General features: G+C 37.5%; 1 protein-coding gene across 1 annotated transcript in view; it reads right to left on the bottom strand.

The window, feature by feature from the left end:
* LOC107088726 (XK-related protein 7-like) overlaps nucleotides 1–20140 on the bottom strand; it is an 84252-nt gene that overhangs the window by 9638 nt on the left and 54474 nt on the right. The window contains exon 2 of the mRNA XM_015381079.1: nucleotides 3951–4150. Coding sequence (XP_015236565.1) covers nucleotides 3951–4150 — 200 coding nt within the window. The remainder of the gene's footprint in view (nucleotides 1–3950; nucleotides 4151–20140) is intronic.

Below are 20140 nucleotides of genomic sequence, written 5' to 3'. Positions count from 1 at the left end.
TATATATATATATATATATATATATATATATATACACACACACACCTAAGGGCTTTTAGAGATCAACCAACCTCATAGTTTTTGGACTGTGGGAGAAAGCTGGAGTAGCTGAAGAGAGTCCATAAATGTAGGGGGACAACATCCAAACTACCCGAAAATAACCAACAATTGGTTTGACCTCAGGGCCTTTTTTCTGCAAAGCTACAAACTCCACTGTGGGGCTAAATTCCCTTCTTCTTGTTGGTTTTATATATAATAAGACGCTGCTAAAAAAATTAAGGGAGCACATTCAAAAACAATACTTCTTCAATCAACTTCAATCAAATCAAACTCCTGTGAAATCAAACAGTCCACTTAGGAAGCAACACTGATTTATAAACAATTTCACATTCAGTTATTTGCAATTAGCAAGACACACTCAATAAAGGAGTCATTCAGCAGGTGTGGAGGAGGCTGTAGGAGGTCCACAACCCAGAAGCAGGTCTGCTGCCTCGGCCTTTGTGCAAGGAGGAACAGGAGGAGCACTGCCAGAGCCCTGCAACATAGCCTACAGCAGGCCACCAATCTGCATGTGTCTGCACAAACGCTCAGAGGATAGTCCAACATCTATAGATGGGGGTTGTGCTCACAGCCCAACAGCGTGCAGGACGCTTGGCATTTGTCAGAAAACACCAGGACTGGCAAACACCAGGACTGGCAAACACCAGGACTGGCAAACTGGTGACTTGTGCTCTTCATAGATGAAAGCTGGTTCACACTGAGCACATTTGACTGACGTGCAAGAGTCTGGAGACACTGCTGAGAGCGATCTGCTGCCTGCAACATCCTTCAGCTTGACCAGTTTGGCAGTGGGTCAATAATGGCGTGAGGTGGCATTTCTTTGAAGGGCTACACAGCCCTCCATGTAATCCTCAGAGGTAGCAGGACTCCCAATAGATACCGAGATGAGATCCTCAGACCCCTTGTGAGACCATATGCTGGAGTGGTTGTCCCTGGGTTCCTCCGAATGCCTAGTGTGCTTTTCCACTTTAATTTTGTGTGTGACTTCAAATCAAAGCCTTTGTTGGTAAATAAATAAATACATTGATGAATACAAAACCATGTTGTCTCAAACATAATTTCAAAAGTTTTGAAAATGATTTTAACAGCCAATTATTTTCTCAGAATTAGTGGTCAATTTAATGCTTTGAATCCTAATAACCCTATTGTAGATAGAATATATGTTTTTTTTTGTTGTTTATTTAAGCACTAGTGGCTCGTTTTTCTGACAGTAACGGGGGTATGAGAGAGGGGGAGAGACATGCAGCAAAGGACCACAGGTCCGATGCAAGCATGGGTCGGCCGCGTCAAGGACTAAGGCCTCAGTACATGGGTCGTGCGCACTAAACACTGCACCACCTGCATGCCCCAGAAGTATGTTTTTACTGATACATTCGGAATGTGAGCTGCAGTTTTTGCTGGTTAATCATTGCACTATTTTCTAGGTTATACCAGTTCCCTGTCTGTGTTACAGGAAAGCTTTAGGTACCGGTATACAACCGTATGTCCAAGAATTACACTTTAATATGTCTGTGTGCACATGAATGTGTTTGTGCATGTCTCTGTTTATCTGCTTGCATTTTTGTAGGTTTTATGTGTACCTGCTCTGATTTGAGTGCCTTTCTTCTGCTGCCGCCAGGTGTGTGAGTGTGAAGCCAGAGATGGGAGCATTGTTTTGTTTTATTCATCAAAGACCAATCTGGCTCTTGTAAGACCGGCATGAATAAGGCATACTCTGCTACCGATACCTGCCTTCTGCACGAGCATACGCATACAAGATACCAAGATTATATATAGAAACATGTGATGTTATGGACTGCACATCATGGGGAAGGCTGCTGACTCGACAGATGTCCAGCAGACTGTCACTGGTGACCTCCAGCAAGAGGGTAAACAACTATAGAATATTGTTGAAGAAGCTTGTTGTTCACAAGCTGTTTAATGTCAGAAAAATCTAAGTGGAGGGAAGATGTTTGGTTAAAAAAGGCAAACATCATAATAACTACAACACTGAAGATTAGTAAAACAAAATCCATCAGAGGGACGTTTCCGGTTAGTGATGATATCAGGAGTCAGGTCATCTGCTGGTGTTAGTCCATCATGTTTGATAAAGTCCACAGCTATCAGACTTACCTGTCCTAAATCCCACGGACAATCTACAGCTGTTGTCTAGAGGAAGATGAAAGACCAACAATGAGCTGAAGGATGATATGAAGGCAACTTCAGAACAGCAATGGGCTCTCTTCCACACCACAAGGCACCAATGCAGTAAACTGTTCAGCAGGCAACCATTTTAGTACAAAAACTCTCTTTTTATTCTGTTTATGGATTGTTCCACTATTCAGAGAATTTAATTGTGCTGATTTTAATGAAAAAAGTCACAAAAAAATCTATCAATCTATCTTATTTTTATATAAATTTTTTTGGGATTGTAGAACCCAAATAAGCTCTCTTTGAAAACATCCATTTTAATTTACATGCATCAGTAAATACATTTTATTTATTGATTTTTTTTTATTTTATTTTGCAAAAATGATGTTATTCTGAATAGCTTGCATTCAAATAGGTGGGATAAGGGAAGCTTGGAACACTTTAGGAAACATGAAAATAAGATACGTTGGAATCAGACACAACCAGAACATTTCAGCTTAATCGTGCAGGTCTGGGTGGGTTCAGATCAGTATTGGACCAGAAATGTGGACCATAATGTCCATGACCAGAGCTGATATTAAATAGATTATCCTAAAGTTTATTAAATATTAATGCACTCCTGCGATGGGCTAGCAACCTCTCCAGAGTGTTACTTTCCCCATAGACTGCAGGACACAGGCACCAGCCCCCAGTGACCCTGATGGATTAAATCAGTCATTAGGCCTAGTTATAGTAAAGTTAATGTTACCATTGAAATACTGCTTTGCATTGTAAATAAAAAAAAACAAACAGATTTTTATCTCTTTATTGTTGCTGGGCCAATTTCATCCTCTGGTAATCCCATTTTACTGATTTGTGCAGCTGTCATCAGTATGCAGGTTAGGACAGCATCAAATATTCAAATGTATGGTGCTCAGTATTAAGCCTTTTTACACAAACCAGGACAAAAACTGCCAATTATTTCATTAGAACATAACATTCTGTCACAAAAACAGAGAAATGGTTAACATAAAGGATTTCAGCAAGAGGGTTTGGGGTTTGATTCCCGGCCTGGGGTCTTTCTGTATAGTTTGCATGTTCTCCTTATGCATGCGTGGGTTCTCTCAGAGTACTCCGGCTTCCACCCATAATCCAAAAACATGACTGTTAGTTCAATTGGCGTCTGTAAATTGTCCTTAGGTGTGAGTGTGTGCATGAATGGTTGTACATCTTTGTGTGTCTCTATGCTGCCCTGCGACATACTGGCAACCTGTCTAGGGTGTACACCACCTCTCGCCCATATACTGCTAGAGATGGGCACTGTAACCCTGATGGAATAAGCGGGAAAAGATGGATGGATAGACTTAATGTAATGGTTTACATTCAGTTCCTTCCAGGTTTCACTAATCAATTAACTTTTTTTTTTTTCTGTCTTTATGCTGCACAGGTAGGACAAACTCAGTGTTGGTTATGATGGGTCTAGTTTGACTCTCACCTAAACTGCATGCTACAGTCAGGTGCGCAAATCGGTAGAATGAGATTAGAGGAGAATGAAAATGTTCACCAACAATACAGAGTTAAAAATCTATGATTTCTTTTTCTTAATCTACAATACAACACTATATTTCATAATGTTATCATGACCAAGTCAAAGATTGACAGCATTAAAAGGTTTAAAGTTCACTGTAAAACTTTCTGTCTCTGATCATCCATCTCCTAAACAGGACATCCATCCATGAAACATTTCCAGAGTGTGAAAGACATCAGTGTCTCTTTCTTACCTTGCAATGGCAGGACTTCATTCTCGTGAATCATGATGCTAAGCTGGAGGACGAGCTGCGGCGCGGACTTCAGGAAGGCCTCCAGCAGGCGAAGCATGGTAATGTCGGCGCTCTCAAACATCAGCCTCCAGTGGAAGTGACGACGGGGCCCGTTGCTGTGCCATCGGCTTTGGGCGCCCAGGTAAAGCGTGTGGACATATCTGAGGATAAGAGACAGGAGTTTGGAATGGTGACATTTATGTTGGTCGACCCTTCATAATCCAGTTTAGTTTGGCACTTTAAAAATGTCTGAAGACATGTGACAGCTTTGTCGCTCTCTGCTCTAGCCCTTGATTGAAATCTGACACTTTCTTTGTTGATGACAGGTCAAGCCTGGTTGCAGACCACATGCACACATGCAGACCACTCCTAGAACCAATATCCTAACCTTTCTCTTCCGTAAGTTTGTATTTGGGGAACAGACTTTTCAACTCAACTGTATCAAAGCTGACATCAGATAAATAATAAGCAAAAAGAGCTAAATATACAACCTATTGGGAGCAAACAGGATGGTGCATTTGTTTCTTAAGAACATCAGGTTTCCAGTGCTTCCAATAAATAGCCAGCATACTGTACTATGCTAACACCAGCTGATTTTTTACTAAATCAAGGTCCATTCAAGAGGTCTGAACCACTGGAAGCTGCATGTTTCTCATTGTGTCTCATAGTGTGCCATTACACTAAGGAATGGTCTGTATTGTATTCCAACATCCATATAGTTCTATTGTTAATCAGTCAGTGACCTACAGGATACTCCTTATACTACCTTAAGGCATACCTGAATGCCTTCTAGATTTCATCAACTATATTATCTTTTACATTATTTATATTTTTTGGCATTTTTTTATTTTCTTAACAAAGTTAGGCTTCATATTCTCTCCAAGTATTATGTAAATATGAGAAAGAAATATTCTTCACAAAACAATATCTACGAAGTTTATTTGAGGAAATAAAGAGATCTCTCAAACTAATTTTAAAGCTCTTTTTTTAGTCCTGTAGTACCTCATATTTCCTATTTAATTTTACTTGCTCTTAAGTAAAAGGTTCTGATTTTCCAAAGAAATCAACCAGGGCAGGAGATTGAAAAAAAATATCAAAGGAGTATTTGTAGTTCACTAGTAAATACAGATAGATGTCAGTTTGACAAATGTTGGAACAAATTGGGTTTCTGTAAAAGCTAAAGGAAAGATCACCTATAAACATATGAGAGAAGAAACAAAGTAGTAAAAAGTATAACTGAAAAAGCAGAAGATATTTTTACCACATGCTGGTTGTGTTTGACGTGTGACAAACATCTTCTGTGTATCTTTGGAAGAAGAGTATGAGCCTAAAACAGTGATTTTATTTTCCAAAGAAAACATCTAACTCTATCTGATGAAACCAAACCTAAACTTTAAACCACAAAACTCTTAAAAAAAAAAAAACATTTCCAAAGGACACCATAACCACAGTGATACACGGCGATGGTGCCATCATAATCTGTGGTTAGACCTTATTTCCGATAATAAAACATCCATTTAAACAGGTTTTGCAAGGGATTGTGGGCAATTATTATCAAGTAAAGATGTCGGACGATGAATCATAAAAAAAACTGAACACTGAAATTAAAACAAAATGCATTTCTTGACTGACTTGCTTGTCTTTCATTTAAATTATAGATGATAAACTACATGTCAAATGTAGGGCTGAAACAATAAGACGTGTTTAACTGATTATTGAAATAATAGTCAAAACATTTGGTAATCTACCGTAATCAAATTGTTTACTAGCGCATACAGACATTAAAACATGCCAACAACCAGGATTTAAGCAAAAACTATACTAAAAAACAAAAACAAAAACAATGTCTTTTTAAGGTAAAAATTTTTCTTTTCTCTCTAAATATAACTCTAAATATAACTGTTCAATATACTGTTCAATAATTGAACAGTATGTAATAAATAAGTGTTTTTAATTAAGAGTATTTTTATTTGAATGTGCTTTACTGGAGACATGTTAAGAACAATACTGCCACCTATTGGTTTATGATGTAACGGTGCAGTATCGGCTGTTAAGCAAGTCCCAGCACTGTATCTGGTGTTTGTCACAATGCGCTATTATCCAAGTCATCTTGAAAACATTATTTTTCCAAATGTTGGCTACATATTACATGTTTTTTCCCTGGCCAGAAGTTCAATGGCAAATCCTCCCTCTTCAAGTTGGCAATCCAGCGACCAGGACCGCAGTAATCCGTCCGTGGAGGATCATGAATCAGCAAGGTGAAATAGCAATTTTTTTTTCACTTTTAACAATGTATTACAACATCTAATTGCCATGCATGTGGGCATTGTCAGTTTAACTAATTTCAATGGAGAAGTCCTCTCTAAATCTTAAATAATTGTTTTTGACTGCAGATGTGTTTAGGAGTTCCCACAGCTGCAGCCTGCTTCTGAAGGAGCTCCTCAGAGCCCCGATAGAGGGAGTGAGAGGCATTGATTATGGTGGAAAATCCGCTAATCCTCCACTGCAGAAACCAGAGGGCAGGCAAATGGTGAACTGGTCCCAGTTTATCCCTTCACCCAAACCTAGCATTTCAGCAGATGTGTTTCAACAACGCATTTCTATGGAAAACACCCTGCCTGTTTCCTAGGATTGCGAACTGGTTGATAGGCTAAGGAGATAACTTACCCATCCCTGTTATTAGAGTCCCGACCACCATCTTACCTGCATTTTGCCTCATCAGGATAAGTTTTTGTCTCTATACAAATATTCCAGCTAGAGCCAATCACTGACACATGCCTACTTTATAATGCAGTGTGTATTTCCCTATCCTGTCAAATGACCCTACAGCTCACTTTACTGTACTGCTTGGGTGAAACCCCCACAATTCTACTCTGCATCATTCTGGTGAAGATTCTTAGTCATCCAGGTCATAGTAATTCCAAAAAAGTTAAAAAACAACCCACTGGACTTTGTTGCAAAGTTTGAAGACGTTTCTCTTTCCATTCAGGAAGCTTTTTCAATTAAAACTTTTTCAAGCCTTGTTTTGGCTTATGTTAAGTGGTACTTTTTCTATTTGGCCAGAGAGGATAGGTGGTTTGAGAGGGGAGTGATTGAAGCCATCTATGTTAAGAAAGAAAAAACAACCTTAAACAAGAGGGTGGACTCAGATTTCAGCTTTCAAAAGCCTATAATTCAGCGATTGAGTTGGTTCCTTCCGGCTATCATTGCAACCCCCACCCCATTACAGGGGACCAGAGCACCTTGCCTCTTCAGCTGGGCCAACAATTCCTTTTAATGACCCCCCGACCCCCCACTCCCACCCCCCTTTCAGATACATAGACAGGCTTTGGGTAATACAGGCTAACAAAGAAACAAAATGAACCCTATTCCAAAGGGGTGGACCCGCTCATCAGGTTCAATTTGCATGTTTCTAAGCCAAAACAAGGCTTTGCTTTGGTCCACTCTATAAAGCCTTAAACTCAACGCTATTTCTGACATTTTGAATTGAAAAATCTTCCTGAATGGGAAGCGAAACATCTTTAAACTTGGAAAATAAGTCCAGTGGCTTTTTTTTTTTTCTCGTTATTTTTTTTTCCCTACTTTTTTGGACCAACTCTGCATATAATACTACCTGTCTCCACCCTGGCACTCCTGTCACACATACACAAACAGCAGCAAGAAGGACGTGAAAATCCTGTTATAATATCAACCCAGTTTTACTCATAAGACTGATACTGATATGTTAAAAAAAAAGACAGTGAGCTTAAGAAAGTTTAGTTTCACTCAATCCTCCTTGTCTCTTTTTGGGTCTTTCCCACAATAACGTCACATAAGGCCCACTGAAGCATCATGGGAGTGTAGTCTAGAACCGTAGGAGAGATGTGTTAAAGAGAAGAGCTAAAACTCTGAGAGGAAGTGGGATGACAGGAACATCCTGCACATCTGGCTCTGTTAGCAGATTTTAAAAGGAGGAGTAAAAATAACCGGGCAGTTTATGCACTAACAACGATCCATACGCTGTCAGCTATACTCCGCTGTAAAAGTGACAAAGTTTGATCCCACACCACACTCATATGCCTAGAGGCACATTTATACTTGGTCAAGTCACTGAAATTTGCAGCATATCATTTCTAAATGTGTGTACAAGCAGAAACACACAGCAGTGGAGACAAGGAGACAGACAGGCAGGAGGAACACGGCTGCCATGGAATCTGTAGCTCTGTAAATCTGCTACCCAAGCAGTGTTGACACTGCTCCATTCAGTCCCCATGCCCCTCTGTCTACTCAGCTCTTTCAATCGTTCAGCCTAAAGCATTTTCTGCTGCCATTCATTATATTAATTTAATTCTCTTCAATATAGTTCATTTATATGGAGCCAATTAAACAAAATATTTAATCTGAGGGCGCTCCATAAAACAATAAAGACCCGTAACATTTCCATTTATATGAAAATACACAATATATCAAATTTGTTCCAATACAATACAATCATAGACATACGCCAGCTTCAAAGACACAGTCCGTTCTGACCTGAAATGTTATACAAGGCTCTCTTGTTCTGTTTATAATCTGAATTAAACATTTTCTTTGTAAAAAAAAAAAGCTAATATTATTGAGTTTTTGCAGAGATCCTTTCTACTCAGAAAACATTTAGCGGACCCTTTTACCTAAAGCAGCACACTGACCACTATGCCATCTGATCTATAGCCATCGTTTCTCGCTGTGATTAGTTTAGCCACCTTCAGATTTAATTTTCAGGCCTGATTTAGGAACATTTTGCTTTAGTATAGAAAAAACTAACCATCGATTGTTTTTTTCATCTATTTTGGCTTACTTCTGGTGGACCACTGGTCGGGGAAAGAGTGATGAGGTCCAGTGTAATTAAAAAGTATTTAAAGAGTAATTTCTAAGGTTTTTGTTTCCATCGAACCACCATAAGAACCATTGATTAGAGACAGAAATCATAAAATAAGTAGATGAAATCCATTTATAGAGGCTTTTTTCCATCATACCAAACACTTACAGTGCTAAACACAACTGCAGCTTTCACCCAACCATAGTTACAAACCCACTCATAACTGCAGAGATTGTAGGCAGGATTAGAAGTCTTGCTGATGGGCCCAATGGCATGTGCAAACTAAGGGTTTGCACATGCCATTGGGCCCATCACAAGTTTGTGAAATACTTTTCTGCTTTCTAGATGAAGCACAGTTTGGGCATATCTAAAAAACCGTGGTTGGATTGGGGGTGTCCAACCTTTAGATAGATCCCTGATCCAACATATACACCTGCATCAAATAGCTTAATTACCTCCACAGAATGCTGTCATGTTCTGCAAAGTTCTACTGATGACCTGATAATTTGATTTAGGTTTGTTGAAGTGGGGACACACGTAAAAGTTGCAGGATACCTGCCCTTCAGGACCAGAGTTTGACACCTGTGTTTATCGCTTTACAAGCTGCAAACTGGCAGGATTCGACATGTGAGCCAGCAAAGGACTCTCCATTCCCTTAACACACATGAGCCAATGCAAACAACATTGGTGAAATTTACAGCTAAGGACCTTTTTCAGGCTTTATTCAATTGTTTTGTGGATTTTACAGAAACACATTTAGCTCCACTTGTGCACTCCTGGGTATATCGTTTTTGGCCTGCTCTTTTTCCTAGCAGTGTTACAGTACACCACCACTACTGGTGTGGCATAGGAAACAAATGGCTCCTCTGGCCCCATAAGGTTTCATTTTTAGTTCACAATTATTCTGTATCCACACAGAACAATTTGGATACAGAATAATTGATGTATCCACAGGATAATTGATGATTAGATCTTTTTAAGGGAAAAACTATAAAGTATTCAAACCAACTTTTCTTTAAATACTTATTTTTTCTCTTAGAAAAAATCTGATCATCATTTAGATATTGTATTTTGAACTCTGACATTAAAATGTGCCTTCTTTTATATATTTTAAAAATAGTTCTTGCCAGTTAAACTCTGAAACTTAACTAAAATAATTTCTGAGAGGAAATTTCAAAGCCTAAAAATTGTGCCTCAAAAGATTATGAAAATAACACATGCAGCAATTGCATCGATTCAAATTTAAACTAATGCATTAATCCTGGGGTGGGAATGTGATGTTTTAATTTGTATCTCAGAATATAAACTGCAAGGAAAAAAAATCTAGCCCAATCAGCTTTGATACGCCGTTACTCTTTATCTCCGTAGATTGATTAATTCTATTACCATTTCATTTGCTTTCCATTTTGTTTCAAGAAAATCTCTTTCTTAAACTTCCTGAAATCCAACAAGAGGGGCTGGTTTTAAATGAATAACAAAGAAAAAATGACATGACACCTCTCATATAATCTGAATCTGGGAAAAAATATAAACACTTGTTCAAAGAGAGAAATGTAAAAAATAACGTTTACTTTAACTCCATGTTTTTTATGCTAGAGCTCAATAACTTTCTAAATATTTGGACAAATTTGAGGATGTTAAGTTTAAAAAACAGTTAAAATTGTGATGAATAGTTTATCATCATGATAAATAGCTCAAAAAAGTATTTTGGTTCATTTAAGCAAATAATCTCAAATGCCTTTCTCTTTACTCTTACTGACTATTATTTAAAATCTGTCATTAATGAAAAAAAATAATAAGGTAACAAGTGAAGAAGTTTTTATCCTAAACACAATAAAACAGCACTGGGTTTTGAACAGTCCACCGATCCATTAGCTTGATTCAGTAACTCCCTGCAGATTTCCATAAGACCTGCAGATCAGTCTGCTGTCATCGCCTGACTGAAGAGACACTCAACCTGCCCATTACCACAGCAGCAATCAGTGACATTTATGGCCTCTGTGCAAGTCTTTGTGTGTGTGTGTGGACATACAGTCACCTTCTTTAGGCTCTTATAAAAAATACTGCTTTTGACTGGCTTATCAGGATTGGTCAGAAGCTAATCATCTGTATGTGCAGTACTTGATATGGTTACATAATAAACTTGCATCTCACCAGCTTCTGCAAACAGATATTGCGTCTGACGTTATACTCAAGCATCACAGAAAAGGTTAAACTCACGAGATGCACACATGGAACATCTAACGGGCTACATTCCAGTAAACCCTACTGCAGCTTTAAAGTGACAGCAAGCGTTATGTTTTTGAAAGGGTGGTGTGAAACGGGTCAGTGAGGGCAGGAAACCTGTGAAGAATGGAGACACCAAGCAGCAGCTCTGCTCGGCGTCAGACGTTTAGGAGTTCCACCTTGTTGCTCAGCTGTCGGCTCTTTTCCTGCTTGGGTTTGTTTATATTGCTCTCATTGTGCCAGCTGCAGTGACGAGCTGCTGCAGGATGGCAGAAAAATTCAAGCATCTTTTAAAATAATCACATCAATTGTTCTGATTTAAACTCAGTTTTTCAGTGTTACAGCTGATAATTTGTATCAATAAGCATAGAGTAAAATGTAATAATATGCTTTTTTAGGGGGTCAATTCTCTGTAGTGTAGGTATTTTTGGGGCCACAGGCAGAAATGTTTGGAAAACCTTGGTCTAAAAGATCTTATATGATATCATCTGCATCCCTGCTGTTTAGTATGAGCAGTTTATTATCTGACACTAAATGAGATTCAGTAGGCTCCCCACCATATACGTATAATGCCACATATTTATTCACTTTGCCAATCTACTGCTTTGACCAAAATAGGGATATGCTGAATAACTGTGTCACTACTTGTGAATAACAGAAAATCACGGATGTAAGAAGTATGAACAACTTAAAAACAGGTTGGGAGGAAGAATTTCTTGTTGTCTACCATAAAACGTCTCGCTGTTAGATAAGCTTTGCTCCAGAATTATAAAACAGTAAGAGTCATGGTATCAGGTAGCAAAAGGCTTCCCAAAAGTCATGTGTGCTTTCTCAGTTTAAAAGGACTACTGATTTCTGCAGATTTAATCTTAAGGATTTTTCTTAATGGAGCAAAAAGATTGTTTGACTCCAGCTGTCTGCAGTGTTACCTTTTGCTTCTTTTCGCAAAAGAAAATTCAGGGCTTTTTCAACAAAAAAATTGTAAGGAGTTACTTCTGCAGTTCAAGTAGATTATAAACTAATAATAATAAAAAAAACATTCTCTATAATAATATAAAAATATTCTGAACAATCATGTAAATATTAAACCAAAACATCTAAAAGTTTCACAATACTTAGGCAAAAAAAAAAAAAAAAAAAAAAAAAAAAAGAAAAACCATAGTTTATGATATTATTGCCAAAATACCCTAAATGAACCATTTCTGTTTGGTGGAGATATAGAGTCAACACAGTGTTAGACCTCTGACTTTGGAGCTTTAGCTTTAGCTGTAATTGTTTTACAAACAATTGTTTTACAAACAATTACAACACATAGAATATTTAGCAACACCCAGATCTATCAATACAGCTATAGTGTATTAGCTACTAAGTCAGCCTTTTATCACCTGAGAAACATCTCCAGGATTAAAGGACTAATGTTTAAGCAGGATCTAAAAATAAAAACTTATTTAAATGCATTTATCTTTAGTAGAATTGATTACTGCAACAGGGTCTCCACATATTTGCCTAAAAAGTCCATCAGACAGCTGCAGCTGATCCAAAACTCTGCTGTCTGTGTTCTCACTAGAACTAAGAAAGTAGAGCACATGGTTCTGTCTGGTTCTGAAGTCCTTCCACTGGCTCCCTATGGCTCAGAGAATTTACTTTAAAATCCTTCTGTTAGTCTATAAATCAGTGAATGGATCAGCACCTCAATACATAACAGATTTGTTGTCATTGTATCAACCTCCCAGACCATTCAACCACAGGTGGGTTATACTCAGTAAGAGTAGCACTACTTCAGCATATTTTTACTCAAGGCAAAGTAAAAAGTAGCCATACAATAAATTATTCAAGTAAGAGTTAAAAAGTCATTGGGGGAAAAAAAGCTACTCAAGTGCAAAGTAACCATTCATAACATTTCATTTAATGTATTGAAGATGATGTAAATTAACAAAACACATTATCTACACATTTTTAAAATGAGATAAAACATTTATAAATTATTTCAAACGATATTTTCAATTGGAAGAAACACAAGATTTTCTTTTTAAAGAAATATTTGACGTCATTACTGATAGAATGTTATGTACATAGGTGAGAATATGGTAACTTACTTCCTGTAACATGATACAGTAAAGTGTTTTTTTACTTGACCTCCAAATGACATTGAAGGAACAGCCAATAAAAATAACATTAAACTAAAGAACCAGCAGCACAAAACCAAACATTAACTGTAGGTGTTTGTCTCTTTGGTTCCTTTTTGTTTAAAACAAGCCTGTTCTTCATTGAGTGACGTTTACTCATGATGGGTAGGGTAGGCCAGCATTTTACTCAAGTAGAAGTAGTGATACCCCATTATATTTTTACTCAAGTAAAAGTAAATTGTATGATGAAGAAAAATGACTTAAAGTTTTCTCAAAAAGTGACTCCAGTAAACGTAACTGAGTAAATGTAACTTGTTATTTCCCACCTCTGCACCCAGTTCTTTAAGCCTACGCTGTACATCCAGAAATACAACCAAAAATTGAGAAGCAGCATTTAGTTCCTATGCTTCACTTATCTGGAAAAAACTCCCAGAAGACTGGAAAAATGCTGAAAGCCTGAATATTTTTTCTGTCAAAGTTTAAAACCAATTTGTTTACAGCTGCCTTTGACTATTGACGTTAAACTGCTAACTGAAGTATTATAAGTTTAAGATTGTGGTCCAACTGTTTTATCTGTTTTACTACCTACTTGTATCTTCAATTTATTTTATTCTGCTTGTATTTTCCTTTTATTTTATTGTTTAATTAATGTAATATACTCTTAATAGTCTTTGTACTGCTATATAAATAAACTTGCTTTGCCTTTCCTAAATACTTTGACTGCATACAGTAAAGATGTACATTTGTTCTTTTTCTAAAACTGGTGTGGCAAACATAAACAACCGTAGGCAGTGCATCACAAATGGAACATCCCATACTGTGTTTGCCTCTATAGAGGTTTGGAGAGCTCTTTCTCTGGCTTGACATTTCAGCTTGGGGAATATAAACCGGAAGGGAAGATAAAACAAACAACACATGATACCTATAAATCACTCGCATTAACAAAGTAAATAACTTTTCAAAAAAGTAATTAAAAAGCCATAAGAATCATTGCTTCCACAGTAGAGCATAGCACAAACAAGCAAATTAATTCTGGAAACTGGCCAGATTTAGGAAGACATAATAAATAATCTGAGCTTATTTATATATAATCTGTTCATATGCTTACACTATATTGCAATCAAATTAATGCATTTGGACATCCGATCAGTCCCATGGATACATTTTCACAAAGTTCGGTGTAGAGAAACCTGACTGGCTGTCACAAAGTCCCAACCAAAAGCTTAAGTAACACCCTTGAAAAGAGAGAAGAGCAGATGGAGATATTCTGGTTTTCTTGCTAGGAACCGGGTTTATTCACAAATTGGACCCTATAGATTAAGAAACAATCTCATCAAACTAAGTTCATGTATATTGTAAGCATATAAAGGTACTTTTGACAATATACTTATATCCTCAAGCATGACGAAATAATTTTAGTAATCTGAATTATATAAAAAAATATAAAGTAAAGTTTATATAAAGTATAGTTTTGTCTAATGTGCTACAGGAAGAAAATGAAAAACATGTCATCTAAATCTTGGAGTTGGAACTGAATTATGCTGGACTTAAATAAGGTAAGGTCCAATGCTCTCCAGCTTAAATCAGACTGAAAGAATCATAAAGAGGACCTATTATGCAACAATGCTTTTCTGTAACCATAACATTTCAGATTGCAGCTGCTACAGACCAATGTTTAACTGATACCCTTCATTGTGTCCCAAAAGAGACATTTTTACTGATAGATTTTCAAAAACTGGCTGTTCTAAGAGCTTTTCTTTGTCTCTATTCAACATGATCTGATTATAGTCTGTTACATCATTTAGCCCTGCCTTTAAAATCAAGGTATACCCTCTCCTTTTTGGACTAATATGACAACAGAAATGGATGCACTGTAAATTAGTCAGGCTGACAAGGCTAACCATCTGTTGCCTTCTTTGGTTTATCCTCAGATTGTGGTCATGATCAAAATGAATGCAGATTCTTTGCATGCATCAAAAACCTGAAGGGCCACAAAATCCGAGGCAACAAGTTGAATCTTAACTTTAGGATCCTCACCAATGCAGAGGGTGATAACTATCTTATAAAGCCACCAGACCTACCAGTGTCAGCCATTGTGCATACTTCTATACAGTTACAGTCAATACAAGAAGTTAAGGAATGCAGTCAAAGTATCTGGTATCTACATGTGTCAAAAATGCATGGAAATGAATGAGATGAACAAATTCTGATTTGTTCCAAATTTATGCTCTGAGAATAATCACCGACTGATCATCTCAGCTTTTGCCACCAGAGTCGCGTTATAACTGTTTTCTTGTTCTGGTTTTCTATGAGTTGAAGTGATGAAATACTATCAGACGGACACTTCAGCTAAAGAAAAAAAACTAACTCCAAAACCCTGTTTGTTCAAATGGATGAGCAAGCATGCAGAGATGTGATTCTCAATGACTTGAAGCCAGAGACCACAACTCAGAGATAGATTTGATGCCTGCTTCAACGGGGTGCTGGTGTTCGCACAGTGACTTCCCAAACCTGCAACAAGATTGAGCCGCAAACCATTCATCGAATGTTTGGAAAAACCCACACAGAGCAGAAATAACGTCTTCTCTCAGTCTGCAAGGAGCTCAGCTGTCACAGCCGACCTACTTAGACTGTCACACTGAAAAACGAAGCAAGCAGAGAGGAGGATGTGAGATTATGTGAGGAGAGTGCGGCGAGAGGAACGCAAAATAAAAAGGCAGAGGAAGAGATGCAGAGCAGGAAAAAAAACTTAAAGAAGGAGGAGGAAGAGGAAAAATGAGCTGAAAGGAAAAAAGGGAAAAGGAACAATGTATTTATAATGCCTTGGGATAAGATGAAGAACAAAAAAAGAGAAGCTAAAAAATGAACAAACAAAAAGGAGACAAAGAGCAGGAGAATGAGTGGAAAAGTGGTGCAAACAATGGAAGATAGAAAGAGATGAGAAAACGTTCAAGTTTATTTGAGTGAGTGAAATGCTGCATTAACATGTGTGTGTAGGAAAAATGCTGATTGCTGCTGCTAAAGCGTCCAAGCTGCACATCAGATACGATCATTCCAAGCACTGAGGTGTTTAATTGGGAAGTGTGCGCATGTCTTTGTGCATGTGTGAAACAGGTGATTTTTATCATTTCACTCAAGGGCCCAGGCTCGATCTTTTATCTCTGTGCTGCTCCGCCTTCCTCCTCTCGCTGATGCATCCATCAGTCAGGAATAACAAAATATCTGCTGTGTGATGATCTCAAGGAGAAAACGAGGTAGAAGGAGAGAAAAAGGCGTGGAAATAGAGGAGATACAGAGGAGGTGGAGCAGGAGGAGAAAGATTAAACAGTAAGAGGAATGTGGGAAACAGGGAAAAGTAAGATAAGTGCTGTGGTCAGAATATTAATCACAAAAAAGGAAAGAAAAAGTAAAAAAAAAATGTGTGGTGGATAGCAAGGACTCAATGATACTGAAAGAAAACCAAGAATGTAAAACAGAGGTTTGGAAAACCAGATGAAACGTATTCTACATTATTTTGCTTCAATGCAACAGACTAATGGAAATTAAGACATAACTGAAAAAAGAGGGATATTTAATGCAAATAAAAATATCTGAGGTGTGCCATGCATTTATATTCATCCCCTCTTCTTAAACGCCCCTGTTTTGCAGCCACTTGTAAACAAACTACCCCTAATAAGTTTGGAGAATCCATTACTGTCTGACTTGATCTTAGTAAACAGGCAGAGGCATCTTCTAAAAGTTGAAAATGATTTAGGGAAAACATTTCAGGAAAATAATAAATCTTTAATGCCTTTTTTCAATATTTAGTGGAAAAACTGAAATATTTTAAAGTCTGGTTCACAGCTTTTCCATTTTTATCACTGATTTGGCTTTGTGATGAGCTTAGTCTTTAAACGGCCTCTTCGTCATCACCCTAATGTTTCCACTGGGAGTTACAGTTGTTCAAATGGTAAAGGTTTGTTTTGTAACTGGTGGGTTGTTGCATATATATATATATACATATATAGTCCATAGACGTGCCAAGCTCACAGAAAAATGTCTACAGATATAATTGCAGAAGCAAAACCGATTCTATAAAGTATTGAATTAAATTTTGTGCTATGAAACCGTACTCTCACTATTTCTATTCACACTGTACACCACTGAGTTCCATTGCACAAATCGACCTCTGCGATCTGTAGAAATACTCGGAGGCCTCTGCAGTTGTTGGGCTCAGCAGAGGTAGACAAGACCCTGATCACAGGGAGCTAGTGAACAAAATGGTTTGGAAGCAATCATTTTACTCTGAATGTGATTAAACCAAGAGAGATGACCGTAGATTTCAGGGGAAAATGAAAACTTTTACCTTTATATACGAAGCCAGGGAGGTGGAAGAGGAGTATAAATACCTCTGTGTTCTCTTGGACATCAGAATAGAACGGAGCTGCAAATGTGAAGCCGTCTATGAAAAGGAACAGACTGTTCTTCTTCAGGAAGCTTAGGTCCCTTACTCTTTGCAGGAAGATGCTGCATATCTTTTGCAAATCTGTTGTGGAGAGAGTGATCTCTTCCTCCAATTGCTGGGTAACGGCATCAAAGCAAATGACTTAAAGAAGCTCAATAAGCTCATAAAAAAAGGTTGGCTCTGTTCTTGGAACTCCTTTAGAAAGTGGAGATTACTTAACAAAGAATCATTTTTCATGAAGATTGATCATTTTGTTAGACCATAAGATTCCTCTTGATCAGACTGTTGTAAAATACCAGTTTGTCTTCAGACAGGGGCTTCTCCAAATCAGCTGCAAGACGCATCACAACAAGAGGTTCACCCTGCCTACACTAATCAGTGTCTACAAATCCTTACATAAACACCTATTCTATGACTTACAATATCATTTAATTTGCCTTTAAATTATTTGAGTATTTATTGAGTCAACTGAACTAAAGCTAATGCAAATGACAACTACAAAATATTTTACTAAAGTTTGTGGTTGTCACAAAATGTGGAGTTATGAACACTTTCACAAGGAGGGCACTATAATAGAACAGAATAGAATAGAATATTGTCCCACAATGGGGAAATTCTGGTGTTTACAGCAGCAAAAAGATTATAGAAAAAAATAGATAAATAAATGAATCAATAAAACAGAAGTCAATTATTTTAGGGTGAGTTTGCAGAAAAAATACAGAAAAGCAATAAGAAATAAGTAGAAACCAGGAACACAAATAGGAAAAGAGGTAATTTCAAGGTATGGAAAGAAAAAAAAAGTACCATTGCCAACAAAAAGGTAATAAAGCAACATAAGAGCAGGAGAGACAGGGAGGAGAGGAGCAGGGAGAAGATAAATGATGAGGAGGAAAGGTAATGGAGGAGAGAAGAGAAGGTAATGAAGGGAAAGAGAAAAAGGGACGGAGGAGGTGATGATCAGTGAGCTCCTACTGCTGCTGATCAATCACTGTTTATGGACCGATCAGAATGAAAGGGAGAAGCAGAGAGGAGGACGGATGGGTGGATGAAGAGGGAAAAATATTTATTATCTAGACAGAGTAATAATGGGAAAAGCAAGAAGAGACTAATGTTGAAAGTCAAATTCTTTCTTCTCTGCAGTTATTTTTGGAATTTTTACCCCGTTATTTTTCTCTTCTGTTTAACTCTGTTGATTATTTCAGGTCTCCATCTTTGCTCTCGTTTTACACCAGTTACTTCGTGTTAATTGGGACTCCATGTTATTGAAGTTTCTTCTCACATGTAAGCAGTTTAATATGATACAGAGTAACATTAACTCTGCACCTCATCATGTTTTTGTGTCACTGTCATGATCTGCAGTGGCGAAAGACTGAAGGTTCAACAGGGCATTGACAGGCACATGCTAAGAACAAAGAAACCAGTTGGAGGAAAACAGATAATAAGACCATGAGGGAAGAGAAAACACTGACTTTAACACAGCAGAAAAGACCAAAAATCAGATATGTTTATTTAAGAAAAAAAACACAGCAAAGGTGCAGATCAATACTTTCACCTTTTTTCTATAAATTATAGAGAGAAATGTGTCATGACTCGGCACTTTTTGGTTCTGTTTAAGTTTTCTTTTTTGAGCTTTCAGTTATACTTTGATCATGTTTTTCTGTGTTTTCTAGTTTATTGGATTAATTTCCTTTTTGTGTTATCCTACTTATTTTTGATTGTATTTGAGATCTTAGGTATTTCTTGTTTGCCTTCTGTTGCCCTCTTATGTCAGTCTCTTTTTTCCCTAGCTCCCTTCTAGACTCCTCTGTCCACACCTGCTCCCAGTCTGCTGATTAGCCTGGTCTTTGTTCACTCACCTATTTATACACCTCAGGTTCAGTCACTGTTAACTGGTTCCTCGCGTGTGTTTTCCTGGATGTCTCCTAGATTTTGAGATTTCTGTATTTATTATTTTGGATTTTTGCTTCAGTTGCTGCATTTGGACATTAAACCTACAAGAAATTATCTCTGCCTCCCTCATCTCTGCATTTGGGTCCTCAAAAACTTAAACACAAATTGAGATAAAATGAGTTGGTGTATGCAAGTTCGCTATTTCAGATGTATTAGAAGCAGAGCCAATGTACTATTTAGTCTCCAGGTTCTACAGGTCCACAAAACAAACATTAATAAGCATGAAAAGCTCAAAACTGACATATATTAAATCCTATAGGCTTCAAGGAGTTAGACACAGATTATTAACATGAGTGGATGTGTGGAGTAGTTATATTTTTCACCAACTTTCACCATCAGCATTCATTTCTGCTGGCTAGTTTCATTACAGTATTTTTCAGGAATACAGTAAAACTGTGCTGCTGGGTTTTGCTCAAACTCTAAAGAGTTGTTTGGGTATACAAGAACCAAGGAGAACCTGTCACGTCTCCATTTTCAGTAGTGATAACAGTTATAGTTTAGATATTTAAAAAACAATTCCTTATTGCACTGATATCCAAACTTTATGCACACTTGCAGGTGTAAACAG

The sequence above is a fragment of the Cyprinodon variegatus genome, unplaced genomic scaffold, assembly GCF_000732505.1.
Source record: "Cyprinodon variegatus isolate N-32 unplaced genomic scaffold, C_variegatus-1.0 Scaffold228, whole genome shotgun sequence".
Taxonomy (NCBI): Eukaryota; Metazoa; Chordata; class Actinopteri; order Cyprinodontiformes; family Cyprinodontidae; genus Cyprinodon; species Cyprinodon variegatus.
This window is presented reverse-complemented; position numbering and strand designations above follow the sequence as displayed.